Source organism: Andrographis paniculata, unplaced genomic scaffold, assembly GCF_009805555.1.
Source record: "Andrographis paniculata isolate CXL003 unplaced genomic scaffold, ASM980555v1 Contig52END, whole genome shotgun sequence".
NCBI lineage: Eukaryota > Viridiplantae > Streptophyta > Magnoliopsida > Lamiales > Acanthaceae > Andrographis > Andrographis paniculata.
The window spans coordinates 6,233,661-6,253,724 of record NW_026137587.1 but is presented as its reverse complement, the minus strand read 5'-3'; the positions used below and the strand labels follow the sequence as shown (position 1 = coordinate 6,253,724).

The 20,064-nt window shown below is 31.6% G+C and overlaps 4 protein-coding genes across 8 annotated transcripts; 2 read left to right on the top strand and 2 right to left on the bottom strand.

Annotated features, from left to right (window-relative positions):
- Positions 1-1,841: 1,841 nt before the first annotated feature.
- LOC127254667 (uncharacterized) lies at positions 1,842-3,286 on the bottom strand. Of its 2 annotated transcripts, XM_051279894.1 has the most exons (3): positions 3,075-3,286; positions 2,588-2,993; positions 1,842-2,342 (listed from the first exon to the last, which is right to left on the bottom strand). In XM_051279894.1, exons 1-3 carry the CDS (start codon positions 3,183-3,185, stop codon positions 2,047-2,049), a joined length of 813 nt encoding a protein of 270 aa, XP_051135851.1. In that variant the 5' UTR covers positions 3,186-3,286; the 3' UTR covers positions 1,842-2,046. The 2 variants fall into 2 exon arrangements, with proteins under 2 accessions (XP_051135851.1, XP_051135850.1); XM_051279893.1 differs by having other exon boundaries at positions 2,588-3,286.
- An 8,783-nt stretch (positions 3,287-12,069) lies between these two features.
- On the top strand, positions 12,070-13,425 carry LOC127254854 (stem-specific protein TSJT1). Its single transcript, XM_051280169.1, has 4 exons — positions 12,070-12,334; positions 12,417-12,657; positions 12,774-12,894; positions 12,981-13,425. Exons 1-4 carry the CDS (start codon positions 12,147-12,149, stop codon positions 13,163-13,165), a joined length of 735 nt encoding a protein of 244 aa, XP_051136126.1. The 5' UTR covers positions 12,070-12,146; the 3' UTR covers positions 13,166-13,425.
- A 386-nt stretch (positions 13,426-13,811) lies between these two features.
- Positions 13,812-17,983, top strand: LOC127254852 (cold-responsive protein kinase 1-like). Of its 4 annotated transcripts, none has more exons than XM_051280167.1 (8): positions 13,812-14,183; positions 14,296-14,397; positions 14,738-14,917; positions 15,481-15,593; positions 16,320-16,530; positions 16,618-16,852; positions 16,938-17,088; positions 17,180-17,983. In XM_051280167.1, the coding sequence occupies exons 3-8, from the start codon at positions 14,833-14,835 to the stop codon at positions 17,504-17,506; spliced, it is 1,122 nt and encodes a 373-aa protein (XP_051136124.1). In that variant the 5' UTR covers positions 13,812-14,183; positions 14,296-14,397; positions 14,738-14,832; the 3' UTR covers positions 17,507-17,983. The 4 variants fall into 4 exon arrangements, with proteins under 4 accessions (XP_051136124.1, XP_051136122.1, XP_051136121.1 ...); XM_051280165.1 differs by having other exon boundaries at positions 13,813-14,183; positions 14,703-14,917; XM_051280164.1 differs by lacking the exon at positions 14,296-14,397 and having other exon boundaries at positions 13,814-14,183.
- Positions 17,829-20,043, bottom strand: LOC127254853 (clathrin light chain 2-like). Its single transcript, XM_051280168.1, has 3 exons — positions 19,651-20,043; positions 18,572-18,725; positions 17,829-18,464 (listed from the first exon to the last, which is right to left on the bottom strand). The coding sequence occupies exons 1-3, from the start codon at positions 20,034-20,036 to the stop codon at positions 18,045-18,047; spliced, it is 960 nt and encodes a 319-aa protein (XP_051136125.1). The 5' UTR covers positions 20,037-20,043; the 3' UTR covers positions 17,829-18,044.
- Between the last annotated feature and the right edge of the window lie 21 nt (positions 20,044-20,064).

The following is a 20,064-nucleotide window of genomic DNA, read 5'->3' as shown; positions in this document are numbered from 1 at the left end:
TAAGTAAATAAATGTCATTATCTTAAATATTGTATAAAAAAGTGAAAAAGGTGTGAACGAGTATTATTTGAAACAACTACAATATTTTATTTTATTATTTTAAAAAAATATTAGTAATATTCGTCTTAACTGGAAACCACAGTGTGAGGCGACAGCCCAAAGTGTGTGGGCCCAATACCCACAAATTGCAATTAATGGCCCATTCACACTAAGACCGCGACCTTTCTTATACGTTTTTTTCGTAAAAAATAAAAAATAAAAAATGGAAATAGAATAATATAAAAACTACACTGAAATGCATTTTTTTATTTGATTTTGGTTAAAAAAACAAAACCAATAATACGGGAAAAAGATGATTAAACAATGAGTATAGACTAAAGATAAAGTGGGTGACAATATTTTATTAAAAATATTCTCTATTTTTTTAAGCAATTAAGGACATTTATAGGAATACATGGTTTTTTTTTTATTAGGTTCAATCGAAGTTTACCCAACCTATTTTCGGATAGGGATTGCGAATTCTCAAATTATAAATAATAATAATAATAATAATAATAATAATAATAATAATGATAATCATTGATGAACTAAGAAAAAGAAAAAACACCAAACTTAAATATATAAAGGTAGAAATTTTGTACTCAACCTGTGTTTGATTGTTTCTTATTTTCATTTAATTTTTTTGGAGCATAATTTGTTTGGTTTGATTTTTTATTTTTGATTTTTTTTAATTATAATTTTGACTTTCTCTTTTAAAAAATACTTTATTTTTCTATTAAAATATTATTTAAATTAAAATACAAAATTGAAGATGGAATACAATCTTATAAGAACACATACAATACTTTAATTAGTTGATTTAAATAGGTCATTCAATTAGTTGTTTGTATTAATGTGTTTGGTGAAATAAATGTTTGATATTAATTATTTATATGTAAAATGACAATTGAAGATATTTATATTTTTACTTTTAAAATTTTTTAATTGTGTTTATTTAGTTTTAAAATTTTAAAATTTTTTATTATTAGTTATTTGAAATTAGGAATGTGTTATAAAATATTTTTTAATTAATTTTAGATTGATAAAAATAATAGTATATACTTTTATTAAGAAATATGAATATTTACTATTAAAAATGATATAAAATATAAAATAATAAAATTTTAGTATATATATTTATTATATTAATTATTGATTAATTTAATATATTTATAATTTTTAATAAATTTATTCTATTTTATTTAATTTTAATATACAAATAAAATAATAATAATAACATAATTATAGTTTACAAATAAAATTAATTATATATAAAAATTAATTAATTTAAATTTATAAAAATAAAATTATAATTTGATAAATAATATATTAAAATTATTTATAATTATTGCAGTAAAAAATGTATTTATATGTAAAAACTACGGGTAAAAGATATTTTTTTGTCTTGTGAGTGTAGTAGTGACAATTGTGAAATAATAAAAAAGTAAGAATAATTTTACAGTGATATGATTATTTATGAAAATAAGACTAGACAAACAAAAATGGACAAAAGGTAAAAAAAATTATTGGGACAGAGTAAGAAACAGGCAAATAAAGAATAAATATATAGCTTTTAAAAAATTAACTTTTTAGGCCAACAAATAGTTTATTTAAAATACATAAATTACTTTGACAAGCTAAAAGCTCTTGATAAATATTTAATTTGTCAAACACCTCATCAACAGTGGCTTAAGATTTGTTTTAGGAGTGTTTATTGATAAATATTTAATTTATATATATATATATATATAAACATATAAAGTGAACAAAACGTATATTGTAGATTCAATTTCACTACCATATACAAGAAAGAAATATTTTTATAATTTTAGATACAGATTTCGTTTTGTGTTAGTTTGTATGCATACAAATACAATACACCCCACCCCCCCCATAAAAACTTGAATCCAAAATTTTCAAGCTTTTTAAAGCAAAACAGGAAAATTAATAATATGATAATCAAACCTCAGAGCAAAATATTGCTAAAACAAAGTACTCTGGAATGGATTAAGCTTGGGCTCCACTGCTGCTTGTCGTCGTCGCCTTCTTCTTCTTCATGTGCTGATCCAACGATTTCTGCCGCTGAATCCTCATTTCGTCGTTGATCTTTCTGATAAAATCCTCGAATCGTCGGTTCAGCTCCTCCTCAGTCGGCGACGGTTCCTTCTGAAACGACGAACTCGTCGGCGGAGAATAGTTGCCGTTGCTGTCGCTGGTTGCGAAGGAATCGTGACGCGCCTCCGTTATCATCTTCCACACGCTCTCCAGCGTCTGATTCTTCTCCGGTTTCGGCGGAATCGCTCCTGAAAGAGTTGAGGAATTTGAAAGCAGCGATTAGGTCAAAATTAGGGATTTGTGAAATTTTTGTGTGATTATGTTGGCGGTTTTCGGGTAGAAATTCTGAGAAGTTTCTCAATGGAATAAAAAGGCATTTAATTTTTTATGATGTCACGTTTAAATCACGTGACGCCAGCAAATATTAAGAGCCTTTAAGAACGATGCGACGTCGTTTGACGGGGACTTTTTGGTAAATTTAAAAATTACTCACCTTCAGCAGCGGTTCGGATTGGTCGCCGGCGATTGATTCTGGGAGTTACCGGAGGCTTCTCTTCCGCCGTCGGGAAGTACTCCAGCTGAAACTCCGGTGGAATTCTCTCCGGCGACACCGCGGAGTTCGCTTCCATGGATGCGTCCTCAACTTCACCATCGTCGTCGAAATCAACCACAGATTCATCTTCAATTTCATTACTATCGACTCTCAAACCGTTAACCGTCACCGGTTTCAGCTCCACAATCCGATCTCCACTTTCGTAGACCACAACCGCCTGCTTCCGCTCCTCCACGACGTTTTTAATCTCCGATTCCACCGGCAACGCCGCGAGCTCCTCCGGCGGAGGAGTTTGCACCGAAATCAGGTGGCGATCGCCTCGAACCGCCGGCTCCGAATCTCGAATCTGCTGGAATCGCGACGACGCAAAAATCGTTATAATGATACCGTTCACGATTACAAACAAATAAGGAGGTTTCAGCCACACCGCCGGAGCTTCATTCACCGTCGCCGGAACGGACGCCTTTATCGCCATACCTAAAAGCAGAGCTCCAGCAGAAATCAGCAACGCTTGCATGGTTAAAATCCAGGTATTCATCAAGCTCGCAATGAATTCAAATTTTTAATTAGTTTATCTCAAAATGTGTACAATTGCGATTTGCGAGTGAACAGATGAGTGCGAACAGAGCAATAAATGGCAGTTACGGGGGAAGAGGTATTTATACAGAATCGTGGAGGTTCGATAGACGAAGAACGCTGGTTGTGGACCCCGGCGAAATCTGGGCCGTCGGATGAGGGAGCGCAGGGATTTCCGTGGCGGGAATCGAATGGCTCTTGTTCAGGAAGGAGTATTGGGACAGTTGTAATTAAGGTATGGTTTATCCACTATAGGTCAAACTGAATTAATTAAGATATAAGTTACCTGCGGGTTATGAAATTAAAAGATTTTCTTACAAGCCGAATCTTCTTTATCCAGGTTGTAGAACGACAGTAGTTATCAAAACAATAAATGACAGTACCTACAGTACTGAAATTAAAATTTAATGCTCCCTCGCTCTCTTAATTGCTATTCGTTTGCCTTTTACACATAATTTAAAATATATTAGTATCAATATTGATATTTACTGAAATAATTTTATTAGTATTGTATAATATAAAAATAATGATATTTATATAATATATTATAAATTGTAAAGATATTTATAATATTAAATATACAGTATAAATTACTAAAATAAATATATACTTTAATATGTAACATATCAAAATAAAAAAATAAATAATTTAACAAGAAAATGAGAGAATATTATATTGAATAACACAATAAATTATCAAAACACATACACATACACATGTACATACGATATTGCTACAAAAGTTGCATTGAATGTACATAAATGTCTATAAAATATTTTCAGCATCATAACTAGACAGTATTTAGCAATAAAAATATCAACGTCATACTGTTTAATTGTGTTTATCAGATTAAATTTATCAACTATGCAATGGTTGTTATTTGAGAATTACTTTAGATATAATTAATTTATTTAATGAAATTTTTAGTTATAAAATAACACACCCACAAAATCGAACTTTTTTTTTCAATAAATAACTATTGAAAGTGGTTAATTATTGCCCGTTGATGTATAGTTTAATTAACAAAACATTAATCAACAACGTCAGTACCCCAAATATCTACAATACTACTGTTGACTGTATTTAATCAAATAAAGTGCCAATTAATTAATTTAAAAACAGGCCCCACATAACTACAAATTTCTAACACTGTCACCTTTATTTTGTCTTTCCTTTTTCTTTTCTCTTAGTAAGATTATTTATATGAATAAACTATATGAAAATGAATTACTATTTTATTTATTTTCTGCAATATAATTATATATATATATATATATATATAGTTTTTAAGATAAAGGGGCTTTTATTAGCGGCGAACGGCTGTCCTTTGTTGTGTAAATCTGTGTTAAAGCAAGATGCTTAAATACTATAATAGTAAATTATACGTTGAGATTGAAGTTTTTAGAAGTAAGCCAATTATTAATTAAATGATTTTAATTTAAAATAACTTCATAATTGTGCATTAAATAATATTATGAATACTATATAGATTTGTTATAGGGCTATATAATATAGATTCATTAATTAATGAATATAAATATGTTAAATATTTATTTTTAAAAATCTTTTAAATTAGATATAATTTTTTTAATTGAATTAATTCATTCATCATTATTGAATTTTGTAACCAACAATTGATTCAAATTGCTAGTATTATTTGGGTTGGTATCTGTAAGATTGTATAAATGATGGTCTCACTTAAAAAGTTTAAATTATTACAAATACATATCATTTATTTATTTATAAACGAGAGACAATGTGGACGATGAGATTCGAACACGACATCTATGACTTTGATATCATACTAAATTTAATTGATTTCTATTTGTAGATATAACTAAATAAATTATACTTATTCCTAGAAATTTAAATTTTTAAGTTAAATGATTATTACATCATCTAACTGTTTTCATATGTTTTTTTTTTCTTTTTTTTTTTAATGTAGAATGGATTAGTAATTATATATCATATGTTAAATAAAAAATTAATATTTACTAAATTGTTTTAAATGGTATTATGGTAATTAAGAAATTTAATAATTAAAATGACGTGGAACCCGGAAAAAAAAAAAAAAAAGAAAAAAAAAGGGAGGATACAAATAAACAAACTTTTTAATATTACATTCATTTAAAACTCATTATATGATTATAAATGTTTTGACAATGTATGCTAATCTTATTTTGACCCTACCTTTAAAGTTTAGGCTATAATTTATTTACTTATTGTACGGATATTGTTAGGGCAACTCCAATCCAGTAGGTTGTGCAAAAATATGGAGTAACACTGTACATTCCACTCCATTTTTGGAGTGAAGTTTGTGTGGTGTTTTGTGGTATTTATGTATTTTTGTTATTTTTTTTGGATATATTGTGTAATTATATTTTTTTTAAAAAATTATGTATAATTTTATTTTTTGAAAAGTGATATAATTTTATTTTTTAAAAATAATGTATAATTTTATTTTATTTTTTAAAGTGATATATAATTTTACCTTTCGAAAAGTGATATATAATTATATAGTTTTTTAAAAATAATGTGTAATTATATATATTTGGGTTATATTGTAAAAATAAATTAAAGTTGGGGTGTAATTTATATATATATATAAAGTTATGTAAAATACTATAAAAGATGAATATATATGGAATATACTTTTTAGAGTGAAAAATTGAAGTTTATGGTTGGAGTAAAATTACCGTAAATTAACTGCTTTTTTAGCAAAAATGAAGGAATATGTTGGAGATGGTCTTAAACAAGAATACCATTCCTGTCATTCATATAATTTATTTAATTTTAGACACACTCATTGTTAACTAAATGTCAAATGATTGAATGGTAACTAAAAATATTGTTCAATGAATCATATATTATTGTTAAGGTATAAAAGTTCACTCGGTAATTTTTTTCCCTATTTTTTCTACTATTAATTTTCATTGATTTATATAAAAATACACTATTTTTATTTTTTCTCAACAAAAAGTACATAAACTAATATTCGATAAAACAAAATCTCCAACTAAACATACACTAAAGATGTCTTTGTTAATTATTACTTTTAACATCTTCATTTTTGTATGGTTTCTTTTACAATAAAATATAGTTATATATAATATTATTATATATCTATCACCTAAGTTTCAATCAAACAATTATATTTAAAAGATAAAATTCACTATACTATGGCTTATTGAATTTTTGAATTTAATTTATATGTATCATATAATCTAAACAAAAGTATTTATTAATCTTACGGATAAATGACGTCAAACACAATAGTATTGGCCATTTATTATTATTATTATTATTATTATTATTATTATTATTATTATTATTTTCTTACCGATTAATTACACGCAGAAATATATCACATACGCATAAAATTAATTAATTTCATCTGACATATATTCGGGATATTTCTAACAATCTTTTTCATATACATTAAATCGGTATTTAATGCGGACCGTCGTCTTCTAACATGTCAAGAACTAAATACACACCGTTGGATCAGTAGTTAGGACGTTCAACGGTTCAGATTCATTTACTAGTTGAAGTCCCGGAGTTGGAATTTTCAGTCGGCGAGGACAGTACGAATATGGCGATGGGCGAGTCCGGGCCCACACAGCCTGGGCTACACTCTTCCACCGACCATTTACCATTTTAGCAGGTAAAAAAAGGTTTCACTTTTTTCGTATTTTCGTAAATAAACTATTTAAATTAATATTTGGGACTTTATGAATAATTGGTCCCGCGGGAAAATTGAACCACAATGTATAATGGGGTCATCCACAAATAGACAAATAATTATTCAACCTTTTTTCTCATATTTATTTATTTATTAATCATTATTATTATTATTATTATTATTATTATTATTATTATTATTATTAACGATAATGTATGTAAGATAATAAGCAAGTGTAAGTATTTAATTTAAAATAAACAAACACATGTGCCTTGTTTGGATGGGAATTTTCATTTATTTGACATTTATCTGTGTTATTGTGTGTTTATGTGACATTTATCCACTTTAATCTCTATAAGTACCTTGGATTTCTTTTATTTGTATTAGGTTTTAAATAAATATTTAAATATTATTTGTGTTTATAATTTTAGACATGCTTAGATTGATATTTTGTTGATTTTTATTTTCATTATGTGTATATATTGGGTGTGTTCTTAGTGTAGATATTATATACCGAACATCATACACTATACTCATTTTTAATAGAATATATTACATTAAATAATTTTATTTTTCTTTTACATTAATTAATTGATACCTGCACTTATCAACTAGTTTGAAAGAGTGTGTTTGGTTGGAGAATTTTATCCGAATTTTATTATTTATTAATTTTTTTTTAAAATTATCAAATTAAATATTTTTTTTTTCTATTTATATCATATCGTACAATTATTTAAATTCAATTTTTCTTTACTATTAAAAACTCAAACTCAAAATCAAAATACCAAACCAAACACACTCAAATATGTCGGTAAAGTTTTGCTATTACACTGGTTATCATTTTTATTTTAAACTATAATTAAATATCAAATTTTCATTTAATCTATTACCAACAAATTAAATTATATATATATATATAAATAAAACAGTGTATCAAATACTATTTTAATTGAGTTTTTTACTATTTTAAACTCAAAAAATACAAATCTAAATTCCAAAGAAACACATTTCTTAAATGCAATATTAAAAAAACAATACTTTGATACAAATGATGTAAACTATAATACTAAAAACAATAATTTTTAATGCATATATAAAAATAAAAACCAACCAAAGGCAAAAGTTGAACACAGACGTGTATATTTTTCATACAGATGTACGTATATCCGAAATTGGTGTGCATTGCCACGTGGCCAACGGTATTTAAACTACCTTCAAAATCAATCCACCCCAAGTCAAAGGGTGTGTTTTGGATATGGGATTAATTGGCTTCATATTACAAATCATTCAATCTCTTCTCCTTAAAATACAAATCGAATATATTACATTATTGTTATTATTTATTTATTTTTTCCCATCCAAAAATTTTATATAAAATAAATATTTAATTAAATATTTTCAATATCAGTATATCTTGAAGTTTTCAAAATTTTTATCATAAATTTAAAATGTTACCGTTTTTTTTTTTTTTTATTGAAATCGATATCCAAACTCAATTGACAATTACACTACCAAACATACCCCAAAATTTCCGCTAGTCATCAGAGAAGCGTGAGCGGGAGGGAGGGACCAAAAATGGGACACGTGGACTCAAACAGGTGATAGATATATAGAAAGATGATAGTTGCCGTTTTCAGTGGATGTGGAATGAAAATGGTATGTCGTATACGACGTCGTCTACTGCACCCCACACGTATACGACGTCGTTTTGACAAGACGAGTAACTGTCTCTTTCACAAATTCAGTTAAAATTAGTTGCACTTTTAGTTGTAAGTTTTTTTTTTTTTTTTTACTATTTGAATTTTATATTTTAAAAAAATAATAAAATATATGGAGAGCATTTTTCTTTCTTTTTTTCTTTTTTTTTTTCTTGATACATTAGATATTATTTAAATATAAAAATCTAAATCAAATCTTGCAAAAAAAATAATAATAATAAAAAAAAACATTGGCGTGGTAGGAAGTTAAATAATATTATTACAATAAATTGGGGAGGGACTTTTTGAGCTGAATATGTTCAACGCGTTCACACTCTCGGACAAATGCTCATCTCGATCTGCTGCACTGTCTAAGCCGTAATATTTGGGTCATCGTCATCCTCTTCACCTTCATATTTTATTTATTTATTTACCAGCACTCTCTTATTTATTTAAAATGTTGTGAGAATATATATATATATATATATATAAATTTGTGATAACATAGTAAATAACTAAAAGGTTTTGTGTTTTATTGCCCACTAAACCCTAAAGAATAAGGAACCATAATGGATGGTTTTGTATTGATTATATTTGGACAAAAATTTTGTCAAAAGTTTTTAATCTACCCTTTTGATTTATTTGTATTATTTGTTAAAATATTTTAATATCACACTATATATTAAGTTTTTATTCAACATGTATTATGTATTAAAATAACACGTTCATATAACTGCATCAATTTTTATTTTTATTCAATATATTACTATTTCCAAATTAATCTTAAATTACAAAATAATTTTAAAATATATCTAAATACACTTTGTGTTATATTATTATTACTGTATTGGTTAAATATTTATGCGATGGAGTCAAGTCAAAGAAGAATTTAATTTTATTTATTTTGACCTTAACTAATTTTATTTAATTATATATATATATATATGTGTGTGTGTCTCTGTATGTATGAAACTCAACAAATCCACTGGTTTTTTTCGATATCTTTAAAAGTACTGTGAATGTACACGTCATTGGTTAGGAAAATTTAAATAATTAGTATATTTTTTCCCATGACTGTAATGATATTATATGCTTAAATAAAAATATCAATATAAAATAATCATGAACAATCAATGAAAGAAGAAACATATGTAAAGTTTATATGCTTTAGTTATACGTAAGATTATTCATCTTGTTCTCTAAGCTTTTAAACAAAACTTAATCGAACTCAAATTTATATTTAATATTAGATCGATAAAAGAAGAAAATCTAATAAGTTTATAATAAACATGAATTTAGATAAAATTAGGTCAGTTCTTTTACCACGTAAGAGTTATACTTAATTACTTACATTGTAAGTATTGTCTTCCATTTTTTATACTTTATGCCAAACCCACTCGACTTGAAAGTCTTTCAATATAATGTTTAATATAATATATATATATATAATTTTAAAAGGATGTCTTTAGTTGCAAGTTAAGATGTAAAAATTGGAAATTATGATGTAAGTTAATTTATGCCACAATATATATTTTATTACAAATACCTTTAAATAAATTTTGAGTATTTTAAAAAATAATTCTTGTATGTTCAATGTTAATTCATGATCAAATTTTATATAATTAAAAATTATATATTTATACATAATTAATATGAATAGTTTCTTATTAAAAAAATAAAAATATAATATTTATTTATTAATAGAAATAAAATTAAAAGATAACAAGCAAATTTTATTTTAAAAATATAAAAAAGTTGATGCGCTACAACGGCAAAATAACGAATCCTGAAAATGTTTATAAAATATCGTTGAAGATTGCGGAGGGTCCTGGCCTGTGGGTCCAGGCGATGGACAACCCGTGTTATCGAAAATCTTTGCTCAAAAGCAGTTAATGCTCGGTGGGTTCCACAGGTGCTGGGATGAAATGGAACCGCACTTTCCAGAGTATCTAGGCCGTTCGATTACGTGATGAACGGTGAAGATTAAACCGGTGCTTGGAGTCCCGGAGTTGTGGTAAATCGAGGTCCAGTGAGGATAAGCAGTTACTTGTCGGTTATATTAATGTTCCATTCTCTAACTACCTTATGCGACTGGGACATTGTCTGGACGGTGGGGATTAGTCAACACACTCCAACAAGTTACGACATGGATAATTCTATTTTATTATTATTAAAATTAAAAGAAATAAATAATTTCATTTTTGTCAAATTTAATTGCCTTTGCCATGTGTGGCAAACTGATTGCTCTGTGTATATATCAAAATTTAAACTGAATTTGATTAAATATATATATATTTTATTTAGTTTTTAGTAAGGGTGTGTTTGTTTGGGGATTTGGATTTTGGATTGGGATTTGAATAGTAAAAATTTTGAATTTGAATAGTTGTATGATGTGATATAAATAGGGTTTGATGTGATGTTTTGAATGTAAAATTGATTTTTAGTATAATATAAAAAATGAAAAATAGGTGTTTGATGTGATGTTTTTGGGGGGAAAAATTGGATGAATAGTAGAAATCCTCCAAAATTCTTCAAACAAACACACCCTAAATGTATTTTGCTCTTTCGATGTTGTTGCATGATGGGCCAACCTTATAGGCCCATTATATAAAAATGTAAGTATTAAATTGCAACTATATGGGCTTTAGGGCCCAATCAATCATAAGTGAAATGGAAATAAAATCAGCCTAGTTTTTTCGACTCATTTGAATTTAATATATGTCAAAATAATGAATCGAATTATAATATAAGTTACTTGTAATGGAATCTGGCATCCATATGTCATTTAATTTAAATATAATGCAATAAAAATATAACTGACCATTTTACCTGAAAGGAAATTTATATTATATAATATTTACTGTTTAAATATATTAAATAACGCAATAAACACCTCAATAAACTTCAAATTAAAAAAATAAATTAATACAGACCATTAATATATAATCTTTAATTTATTTGTTTACACAAGCAAGAATATGCAATGCTTTAGCCCAACCACTGCTTAATGGTTGGAGAAAGGAAAAACATTGAGTAAATCTCCACCGTCCGATTAAATCTAATGACTCATATTATTGTCACAGTCACATGTAATTGCGGTTGTGGATAAACATTAGCTGACATATTCTCGGGTTCCGTGTCGCCAGCAGTACAAATGATGCATCTCCACGTAGATATTTATATTATTAATTAATTCAAAATTCCAATAATTTTTAAACAGTAAATACACATTACTGCACTTACCATATTTATCAATAACAGCAAAATATAAGTAATAAATATTTTTACACAGGCGATGACCCACTCCCGGGCGTCCAGGTCCCAAACACCAATAGACGGTGCAAATCGGTTCCGGAGTCCGAATCCAGGAGTCACACGCAAAATCAAAGAACATTTGGATAAAATTGCCACGCATTGAGCTGTCCCCACAACGGTAGCCTATAAATAGAGTACCAAAACGTTCTCTTTTCCATCATCATTCTTTCGTTGTTCAGATAAGCACTAATTCTCTGTTCATTTCCTTCCATTGAAGAATAGTAGAAAAATGTTGGCTGTATTCAAGAATGGCGTGGTGAGCCCACCAAACGAGCTCCATAGCCCAGTTTCATCCCAAGGTCCCGGAACCAAAACTCCAGAAGAAACCCTCAAGGCCTTCCTAGCTTCAAATCCCTCCAATGGCTTCTCTCTCGGATTCCCAAACAAAGCCCTTTTAGCCTACGCTTCAAATCAAAGGTATGTAATAAAAGTGCATAAAATAAGTAAAACCCTAATCCCCAAATTGACCTAATTATGATCAATTCTGGTCGGTTTTCAGGCTGTTTTGCAGTGTGAATGACGTGTACTGCATTTTCTTGGGGAGTTTGAACAACCTATGTGGTCTGAACAAGCAGTATGGACTGTCGAAGGGTGCCAATGAGGCCATGTTTGTTATTGAAGCTTATTGCACTCTCAGAGACAGGGGCCCTTTCCCTGCCCATCAAGTTCTTAAAGAGCTAGAGGGTAGTTTTGGATTCGTGCTCTACGACAACAAGGCTGGTGCTGTCTTTGCTGCTGTTGTAAGCACAATTTTCATTTTCAATTTTTTTGTTTTTACAATCCAAACACAGCCTTATTGTTTCGAAATTTGAGTTCCTGATTTGGTTTGCCAAACGCGGCCATAATATTTTGGTAGGGTGCGGACAGTGCAGTGAGCCTCCACTGGGGCGTAGCATCGGACGGCTCTGTTTTGATCTCAGATGATGTGGATATTGTCAAAGCCAGCTGTGGGAAATCCTTTGCTCCTTTCCCTGCAGGTATAATTTATTTATTTATTTTAATTTGTTACTTTATTATTATTATTTAATTGTTTATTTATTTATTTATATTTGTATTGGTTTAGGGTGTATGTACCATAGTGAGGGAGGATTAATGAGCTTTGAGCATCCAATGAACAAAATGAAAGCCATGCCGAGAGTGGACAGTGAGGGTGCAATGTGTGGCGCTTTCTTCGCCGTCGATGCGTATAATAAGGTTACCTCCATGCCACGTGTCGGAAGCGAGGCGAACTGGTCCACCTGGGGTTGATGTACAGGATCGATCCCTCCCTTCGCTAACCTCACCGCCTGTGACTAATCCATGACGTCTGTGACTTTGTGTTGTCTGTTATTGTTTTACCGTTCAGTTGTTTCTGATTGGGCTGTCGTCGTGACTCCCTCACGGTATATGGTAGTGTGCTGTAGCCAGGAGGCTTTTTACTTTGTAATTTGAATGAATATTTGTTTAATGAAAGCTTAGCTTAAAAAAATAAACAATCAATACAATTTTTTTAAATACATAGATTTATATACTTTTTTGCAGATTAATGAAAATATTGAAATGTTCAACAATTGTTATGTGGCAAATGGTCGTTCAGCCTACCATCAAATCTGATGTCATAATTTGTAGTACTTCTTTTATTCTTAACAATTTATTACTATTATTCTTAATTTGGGATATCTTAAATTTTTTGTAAATTTTCTTTATTTACAATATATTTTTTATTATTTGAAAAATAATTTATAAAAACATACAAACGAAGGAAAAAAAAAAACTATTAAAAATTACGCGCACACAAAAAAAAAAAACGTACTGAAAATGAAGCAAGCATAAAAAGGGGGACATATTTAGTAATAGAATTAAAATTGTTGATTGATTTTCACGTGTATATAAGAAATTATACAGGAAGGGGGAATTATGCAAATGGGTGCAATCGGCAATAATTATAGATTCAAGGGGTGAAACTTGTCATTTTGACAACTTAAGAGGACAAATTTGAGAAACGGGTTTAGTTTGAGGGTTACGTGGCAAATTCCTGTAGTTGGTCGTTACCAGCAGCATAGAATCGAGGTGTGTGTATTTTAGTGGCAGACGAAGCTCTCTCCCCCAGCCATGACTTCCGAGTTCTGACTCATTCTCCGTTGCCTCTTCCACCGCGTGCATCCAAGGAAGGACTCCACGCGGTGTTACCGTTCAAATCACAGCTACACGCACGCCTACAACTCCGATCACTTTCCTTAAATCGATTTTACGCATTTACAGTTCGATCGTGGCGACTGATTAATTGGTGAGTAGCAGCAGTCCTTGTTTCATTTTTTGAATTGTCAAATGTGTTTAGTTGTTGATTAATTTCTCTCTGCTGCTTGTTTTTTTTTTCTTTATGGATCTCTGTGTGTTAGGAATTCTGAGATCGTTGTGAAAATGGTGTACAAACGAACATATTAGCTGTTTGAGTGGCTGCGGCTGCTGCTTCTCTAATTTTTCCGTCTAACTCTGAGCTGGTGCTGCTTCTAGTTTTGTAAAATATCGTTTATGTTTGAGATTCTGAATTAAATTGAAGCAATTCTGTTGAGAGAGAAGGGAGAGAGAGGGGAGTCAACTCAGTATAGTTCTGTTGCTTTTCACATTATTTTCTGGAGTAGATGTAATTGCCTACGATTTCCATTTCGTGCAGAATCAACTATGTACAAGAAAATTTCCCATCCTTTCTATGACTATGAGTTTTAATCGCAGTAATGGAGAGTCATACAAGCGATAGCAATATCGTAAACCTTGTTAACTTTATGCATATTATCATATTTTGAAGGTATGCTGAGTGAAAAATCGTTGATCCTTGGATAGATGTTGAAGGGGAGATCTACTGATGCGTTGATAAATAATTATTGTGGACGTTGACGCATGTGAGTCTTGGCGATCATTGTGATAGAAACAAGGACATGAATTGCAGCTGTTGTGTTGCCTCAACCGTGCTTCGGAAGAAAAGCAAGAAACGAGATAAGCAATCCATAGAAGAACAAGAAGGTAAATGTTTCATCACTCTGTTGTGGCAGAACAACTTCAAATTTTGATGCATAGCATTTCACCAGTCTGTTTTCATTTTTTATTTCTACTTTTCAGTTTCCATGATTTTGATCTCAGGATTCAACATAACACCGTTTTCGGCTTACAATTTATAACCATTTCCTCGCAATATGTTGTTAGAGAAAGTCACTCAAGTTTCAAATTGCAACATAAATGCTATTTGATATTGAAATCATATTGTTGCCAGTGTTGGCTTAGCAGTATATGCATGCTCGTAGAATCTGAGAAACTGTTCATAGAAATAGGTATACTTTTCGCTTCCCACTCGAAAATTAAATAGGAAATTCTGCAGCTCTGTAAACTTCATCGTTTCAATGTATTGAGAACACTTTTGAACATTGTATTAGCTTAGGACACAGTTGGGGTGGGTGTACGATGCTATAAGTAGATGGTTTATTCATCTGTGTTTCTTTCATTTGGTGCACCATTGTTATTCTTTTCAAAACTATTCTTATTCTAAATGTCTTCTTCTCAACTGTTCCCACATCATATGTCTTTACCAGGTGCCTCAGTTGTAAATACCAAAAGCTTCTTATACAACGAACTACGATCGGCAACAAACAACTTCAGTCTTACCAACAAAATAGGGCGAGGTGGTTTTGGTACAGTTTACAAGGTACTATACTTAACTTATTTGTGCTCCTCATCAATGGTTTCAAATTGTTATTTCTTTTTGTAAAATCCTTGAATTATCTACACACGAGTTTGAAATTCTTAATCGTGCATTGCAATTCCAGAAATTAAAATGAAAGTGCTCTCATGATAGAGTTGAGTTAATGTAAAAATAAGCAAGAAAGGTAGCCTTTCTATACTATTTGAACCAAGTTTATCATTTTACATTATCTAACTCAATAACTCATCTCTTCAAAGGTGTAAAAATAACTGAGTGCATTTTGCCATTTATTTGGCCATGGAACTTGATTGATACACTTGCTCGCGCATGTGCGCGCGCACATATATACATATATATATATATAGGGTGTTGTCAAAATGTGAATTATTTTATTCAATATTGTGTTGACAAACATAAATTATTGACTAACAACATATGATTTTAATTAAATATGCTATGTTAATTGAAACTATGTGTTGACAGATTTATATTTGATGAAATGTGTTGTATGTGGTTTGTGGACTATTATCAAATATGTTGCAATTGTATTATATTGCCATGTACATTGTGCTGTTTATTTATACTTGATGGGCTGATTGTCAATAATGTCTGTGTTGTTCTTTGAATAAAATAATGTAGCACCTCTATATACACATACATATATATATATATATATATATATACACTCTTATGGCATTTTCTTAGCTAATCGAAATCATATTTAAACAGGGAGTTCTCAAAAGTGGAACACAAGTTGCAGTGAAGAAGCTTTCTCTGGAATCAAATCAAGGAGTACGCGAATTCTTAACAGAGATCAATACTATATCCAATGTTAAACACCCAAACCTCGTCGAACTACTCGGTTGTTGTATTCATGGACCACACAAGATGTTGGTGTATGAATTCGTCGAGAACAACAGCATCGATCGCGTACTACTAGGTATTTTCTCTAAATCATCCCATGTTTGAACCACAATAAGACATAATTCTCCCAAATCAAATGCTAAACACACTTCTCCCCTTGTAGGTCCAAGAAGGTCTCTAGAATTGAACTGGGCGAGAAGGTCTGCCATTTGCGTGGGTACTGCCAAAGGACTTGCATTCCTTCATGAAGAACTTATCCCTCACATTGTGCACAGAGACATCAAGGCTAGCAACATACTTCTCGACAAGGAGTTTCACCCGAAAATAGGAGATTTTGGACTGGCTAAGCTATTTCCAGACGACATAACCCACATCAGCACACAATTAGCTGGAACAACGTATGTCTATCCATACCTTTATCTCAAATCTATTGACTCTCAAGATTCTAAAGGTTTCTAACTATAAGTTAGTCATCTCGATCAGGGGTTACTTGGCTCCCGAATACGTTTTGGGCGGGCAGTTAACCATGAAGGCTGACGTCTACAGCTTTGGTGTTTTAATGCTCGAAGTTGTAAGCGGCAGAAGCAGCGCGCACGCCAATTATGGAGGCGCACGGATGCTGTTGATCGAATGGGTATATGCCGACAATTCTACACTTAACTTTTATATACATTAAAAAAAAAAAAGTGCCATTTTGGTCGTAATATAAGATAGTTGCTTCACAGGCATGGGAGCTCTACAAAGAAGAGAAGCTTCTGGATATGGTTGATGAAGAGGTGGGAGAGTTCCCAAAGGAAGAGGTTCTAAGGTACATAAAAACAGCTCTATTCTGCACTCAAGCAAATGCTAGCAGAAGGCCGGCGATGAGCCAGGTTGTCGAGATGCTTACTAAAAATGTGAGGCTTAATGAAAAGGAGCTCACGCCGCCCGGTTTCTTTGAGGATTCCGGGCGGCGCAGTGGTGGCCAGACGAAGGTGTATAAGTCGTCGGACACTTCGACTGGCCAGATGAGCTCTGCTCCTATTTCTATTACTCAGGTAACCCCGAGATAATATAAGATTAGATAAAGATAGAAATTTAGAGAACTGCTGCTGCTGAAATTCAGCAACTATTCATTGCTATCCGTTTTTTACAATCTTCAAATATGCATATTTGTATCATTGTATATGTATTGCACACTGATTTGTTGTTGATGGTCTAAGAACCATCAAAATTATTAAGTGATCACAAATAAATTACAAAATTATTTTCAAAATCCATTTCTTTTTTTGTCAACTGTAAATTGCATGGTCGTAATATGGGTGCGGTGCGGCGCAAGAGTTCTATCCCTTCGACTAGCAGTAATAACTACAACATTTATGCTGCACTCAACCAAACAAAGAACACCACAACACATTACAATACCAGAATATGTAAACCATTCTACACAACTACAAGAATATTATTCATAAGCTGAAATTTCAACACAAAGTGCCATATCCGGCCAAAAGAACCTAAACACCCCCCACCCCACCCTCAGAAAAAGAATATATATTTATATATATGGAAACAATATATTGTCTAGTGTATGCAATCAAAACTCGGAAAGCGTTAGTTACCTGGTTGGTGATTGGCGGAAGGAGTTGCTTCTGTGGAGGCTTGTGGAACACTGTTAGGATCAGAATTATTGGCTGCTGGTTCAGCATTTGCAGCACCGTTTGAAGTTTTAGAGCCTTCTGCATCCTTCCCATCTTTCCCAGCCTTAGCTGGAGCAGCGGGAGGGGGTGGTGGCATCATGTGAGGCGGGGGATTGTGCTTAAGCTTCACCAAGATTCCACGCATCCTTGAAAGGTCGGTTGGTTTGCCCGGTTTTGGGCCTTGAATGACTGTGATGGATGGCTTCTTATCTTGATCCTTTTTCTTTCCTCTCTTCTCAATGTTGGCAACCTCATGAGGAACGAGCTCTGCTATGGCTTTCCAGTACTGTTTGTCGGCCTCTTTATGGAATTTTTCTTGACCAGCTAGGAATAGCTGTTTTGTGTGTGATATACAGAAGTAACAGAATGTTCTTATGCTAGGAAAGAGATTTGAATAAAGAAAAGGTGTGAAGATCTGGAAACAAAGAAAAAAGCTCAGACCTTCTCTTTTTCTCTGTTGTTGGTTTTGTTGGTCTCTATATTGAGTTTTCGTTTCTCGTGGAAAGCTTGCTTGTAGTCTTCAGCTTCTTGAATAATTTGGCTTCTCATTTCTTTTTCCTTCTGTTCTTTCTCCTCAAGACGAATGGCATTTAACCTGCATCAAAAGCTGAAATGAATGGAAAGCTAGTGGAGTCTTGAGAATAGCATGAATGTCAATTCTGAGGTTTATTTTTTTATAGCATGATGTTTACAAAGTACAAACAATAACACATTTGAACACGTTTGGGCTTTTAAGGTTAAATGGAATGGTGGATTTTCAGGCCAAAAGTAAAATGGAATAATGGATGCAAGAGCAATTTAAAGGTTTGTTGCGTAGTACTTGTATAACTAACTGAATGGCAGAATCAAACCTGAAAGCATAACGTATCGATTTATGCAACCATCAAACATCATTTCATGCTTACAACAATGCACACTAATCAATAATTTATCACCCTCAATCGATCCAAAAATTATAAACAAGTTAAATTATGGCAACAGAAGATATATACATATATATATATCATATGTGTGTGCGGCGCTGAGGAAATATAGATCACCGGGAGTAAATCATGTTTATGGCAATTCGCTTGAGATAACGCTACATCCTTGATCAAACGGAGTGCATCTTAACTCTAAACAACTATCCAGGTCAAGGGTGTCAAAATAATACTTAGCTATTACACATATATGTTCTAAATTGGTTGGATACACCATGACTAACTTCTAAAGATTCATCCGAAACCAACTTATACTTCAATTAATGCTTCCTCTTAAACTACAAAATTATGCAATGGAGATGTTATGAGCCATGCGATGGCAAACCGACTACGATTTTTCATTTTCATCATATTTGTAAATAAAAAATCACAATCACAACAAGAGATCTCCACGCGATCGGCAGCAGGAAAGCTAAAATGGCCTACAGCAACATCTGGTAAGCGCAACAGAATACCTAATAGCCAGATCCCACTCGTAGATATATCAAATTTCACGAGCATCGAAGGATCAATAGAGCTATAATCGAAATAGGATCTAACCTCCGCCATTCCCGAAGTGCGAATCCTTCCTCTTGCATCTGATTAGGCGGCGGTAGGATTGGTCCATCCGAGCTGAATAGCCCCTCCGAATCTCCGCCGATGTCATACGGTGCATTAGCATTGCCATTCGAGATCGGAACCGAATCAGAAGCTCCGAAATTACCACCGTTAGAACCGAAACCGAACGGATCGGAGCTATCCGCATGATTCACCTGCAAGTTCTCCGACTCTCCCAACTCTGAAGCGTAAGGTGCGGCAGAGTGAGGCGGTGTATCAACGGAGGAAAACACGGTATAGGAATCGTCGAAGGCGCTGTATCCACCGCCGTTCTCGAAAGGACGCGCCGCCTCGTCACCATCCGCGCTGTACGCGTCGAACGATTCCATCTCCTCTTCACTCTAGAATTGTTCCGCC

Bases quoted from the DNA above. Each gene is read 5' to 3' on its own strand.
- LOC127254667 (XM_051279893.1), bottom strand. From the start codon at position 3,185: ATGAATACCTGGATTTTAACCATGCAAGCGTTGCTGATTTCTGCTGGA. The intron at 2,343-2,587 runs GTGAGTAATTTT...CAACTCTTTCAG, and splicing joins AATCCGAACCGCTGCTGAAG to GAGCGATTCCGCCGAAACCG.
- LOC127254854 (XM_051280169.1), top strand. From the start codon at position 12,147: ATGTTGGCTGTATTCAAGAATGGCGTGGTGAGCCCACCAAACGAGCTC. The intron at 12,335-12,416 runs GTATGTAATAAA...GTCGGTTTTCAG, and splicing joins GCCTACGCTTCAAATCAAAG to GCTGTTTTGCAGTGTGAATG. The intron at 12,895-12,980 runs GTATAATTTATT...GTATTGGTTTAG, and splicing joins CTTTGCTCCTTTCCCTGCAG to GGTGTATGTACCATAGTGAG.
- LOC127254852 (XM_051280167.1), top strand. From the start codon at position 14,833: ATGAATTGCAGCTGTTGTGTTGCCTCAACCGTGCTTCGGAAGAAAAGC. The intron at 16,531-16,617 runs GTATTTTCTCTA...CTCCCCTTGTAG, and splicing joins CATCGATCGCGTACTACTAG to GTCCAAGAAGGTCTCTAGAA. The intron at 16,853-16,937 runs GTATGTCTATCC...CATCTCGATCAG, and splicing joins ACACAATTAGCTGGAACAAC to GGGTTACTTGGCTCCCGAAT.
- LOC127254853 (XM_051280168.1), bottom strand. From the start codon at position 20,036: ATGGAATCGTTCGACGCGTACAGCGCGGATGGTGACGAGGCGGCGCGT. The intron at 18,726-19,650 runs GTTAGATCCTAT...CTTTTGATGCAG, and splicing joins GCACTTCGGGAATGGCGGAG to GTTAAATGCCATTCGTCTTG. The intron at 18,465-18,571 runs GTCTGAGCTTTT...CACACAAAACAG, and splicing joins ACAACAGAGAAAAAGAGAAG to CTATTCCTAGCTGGTCAAGA.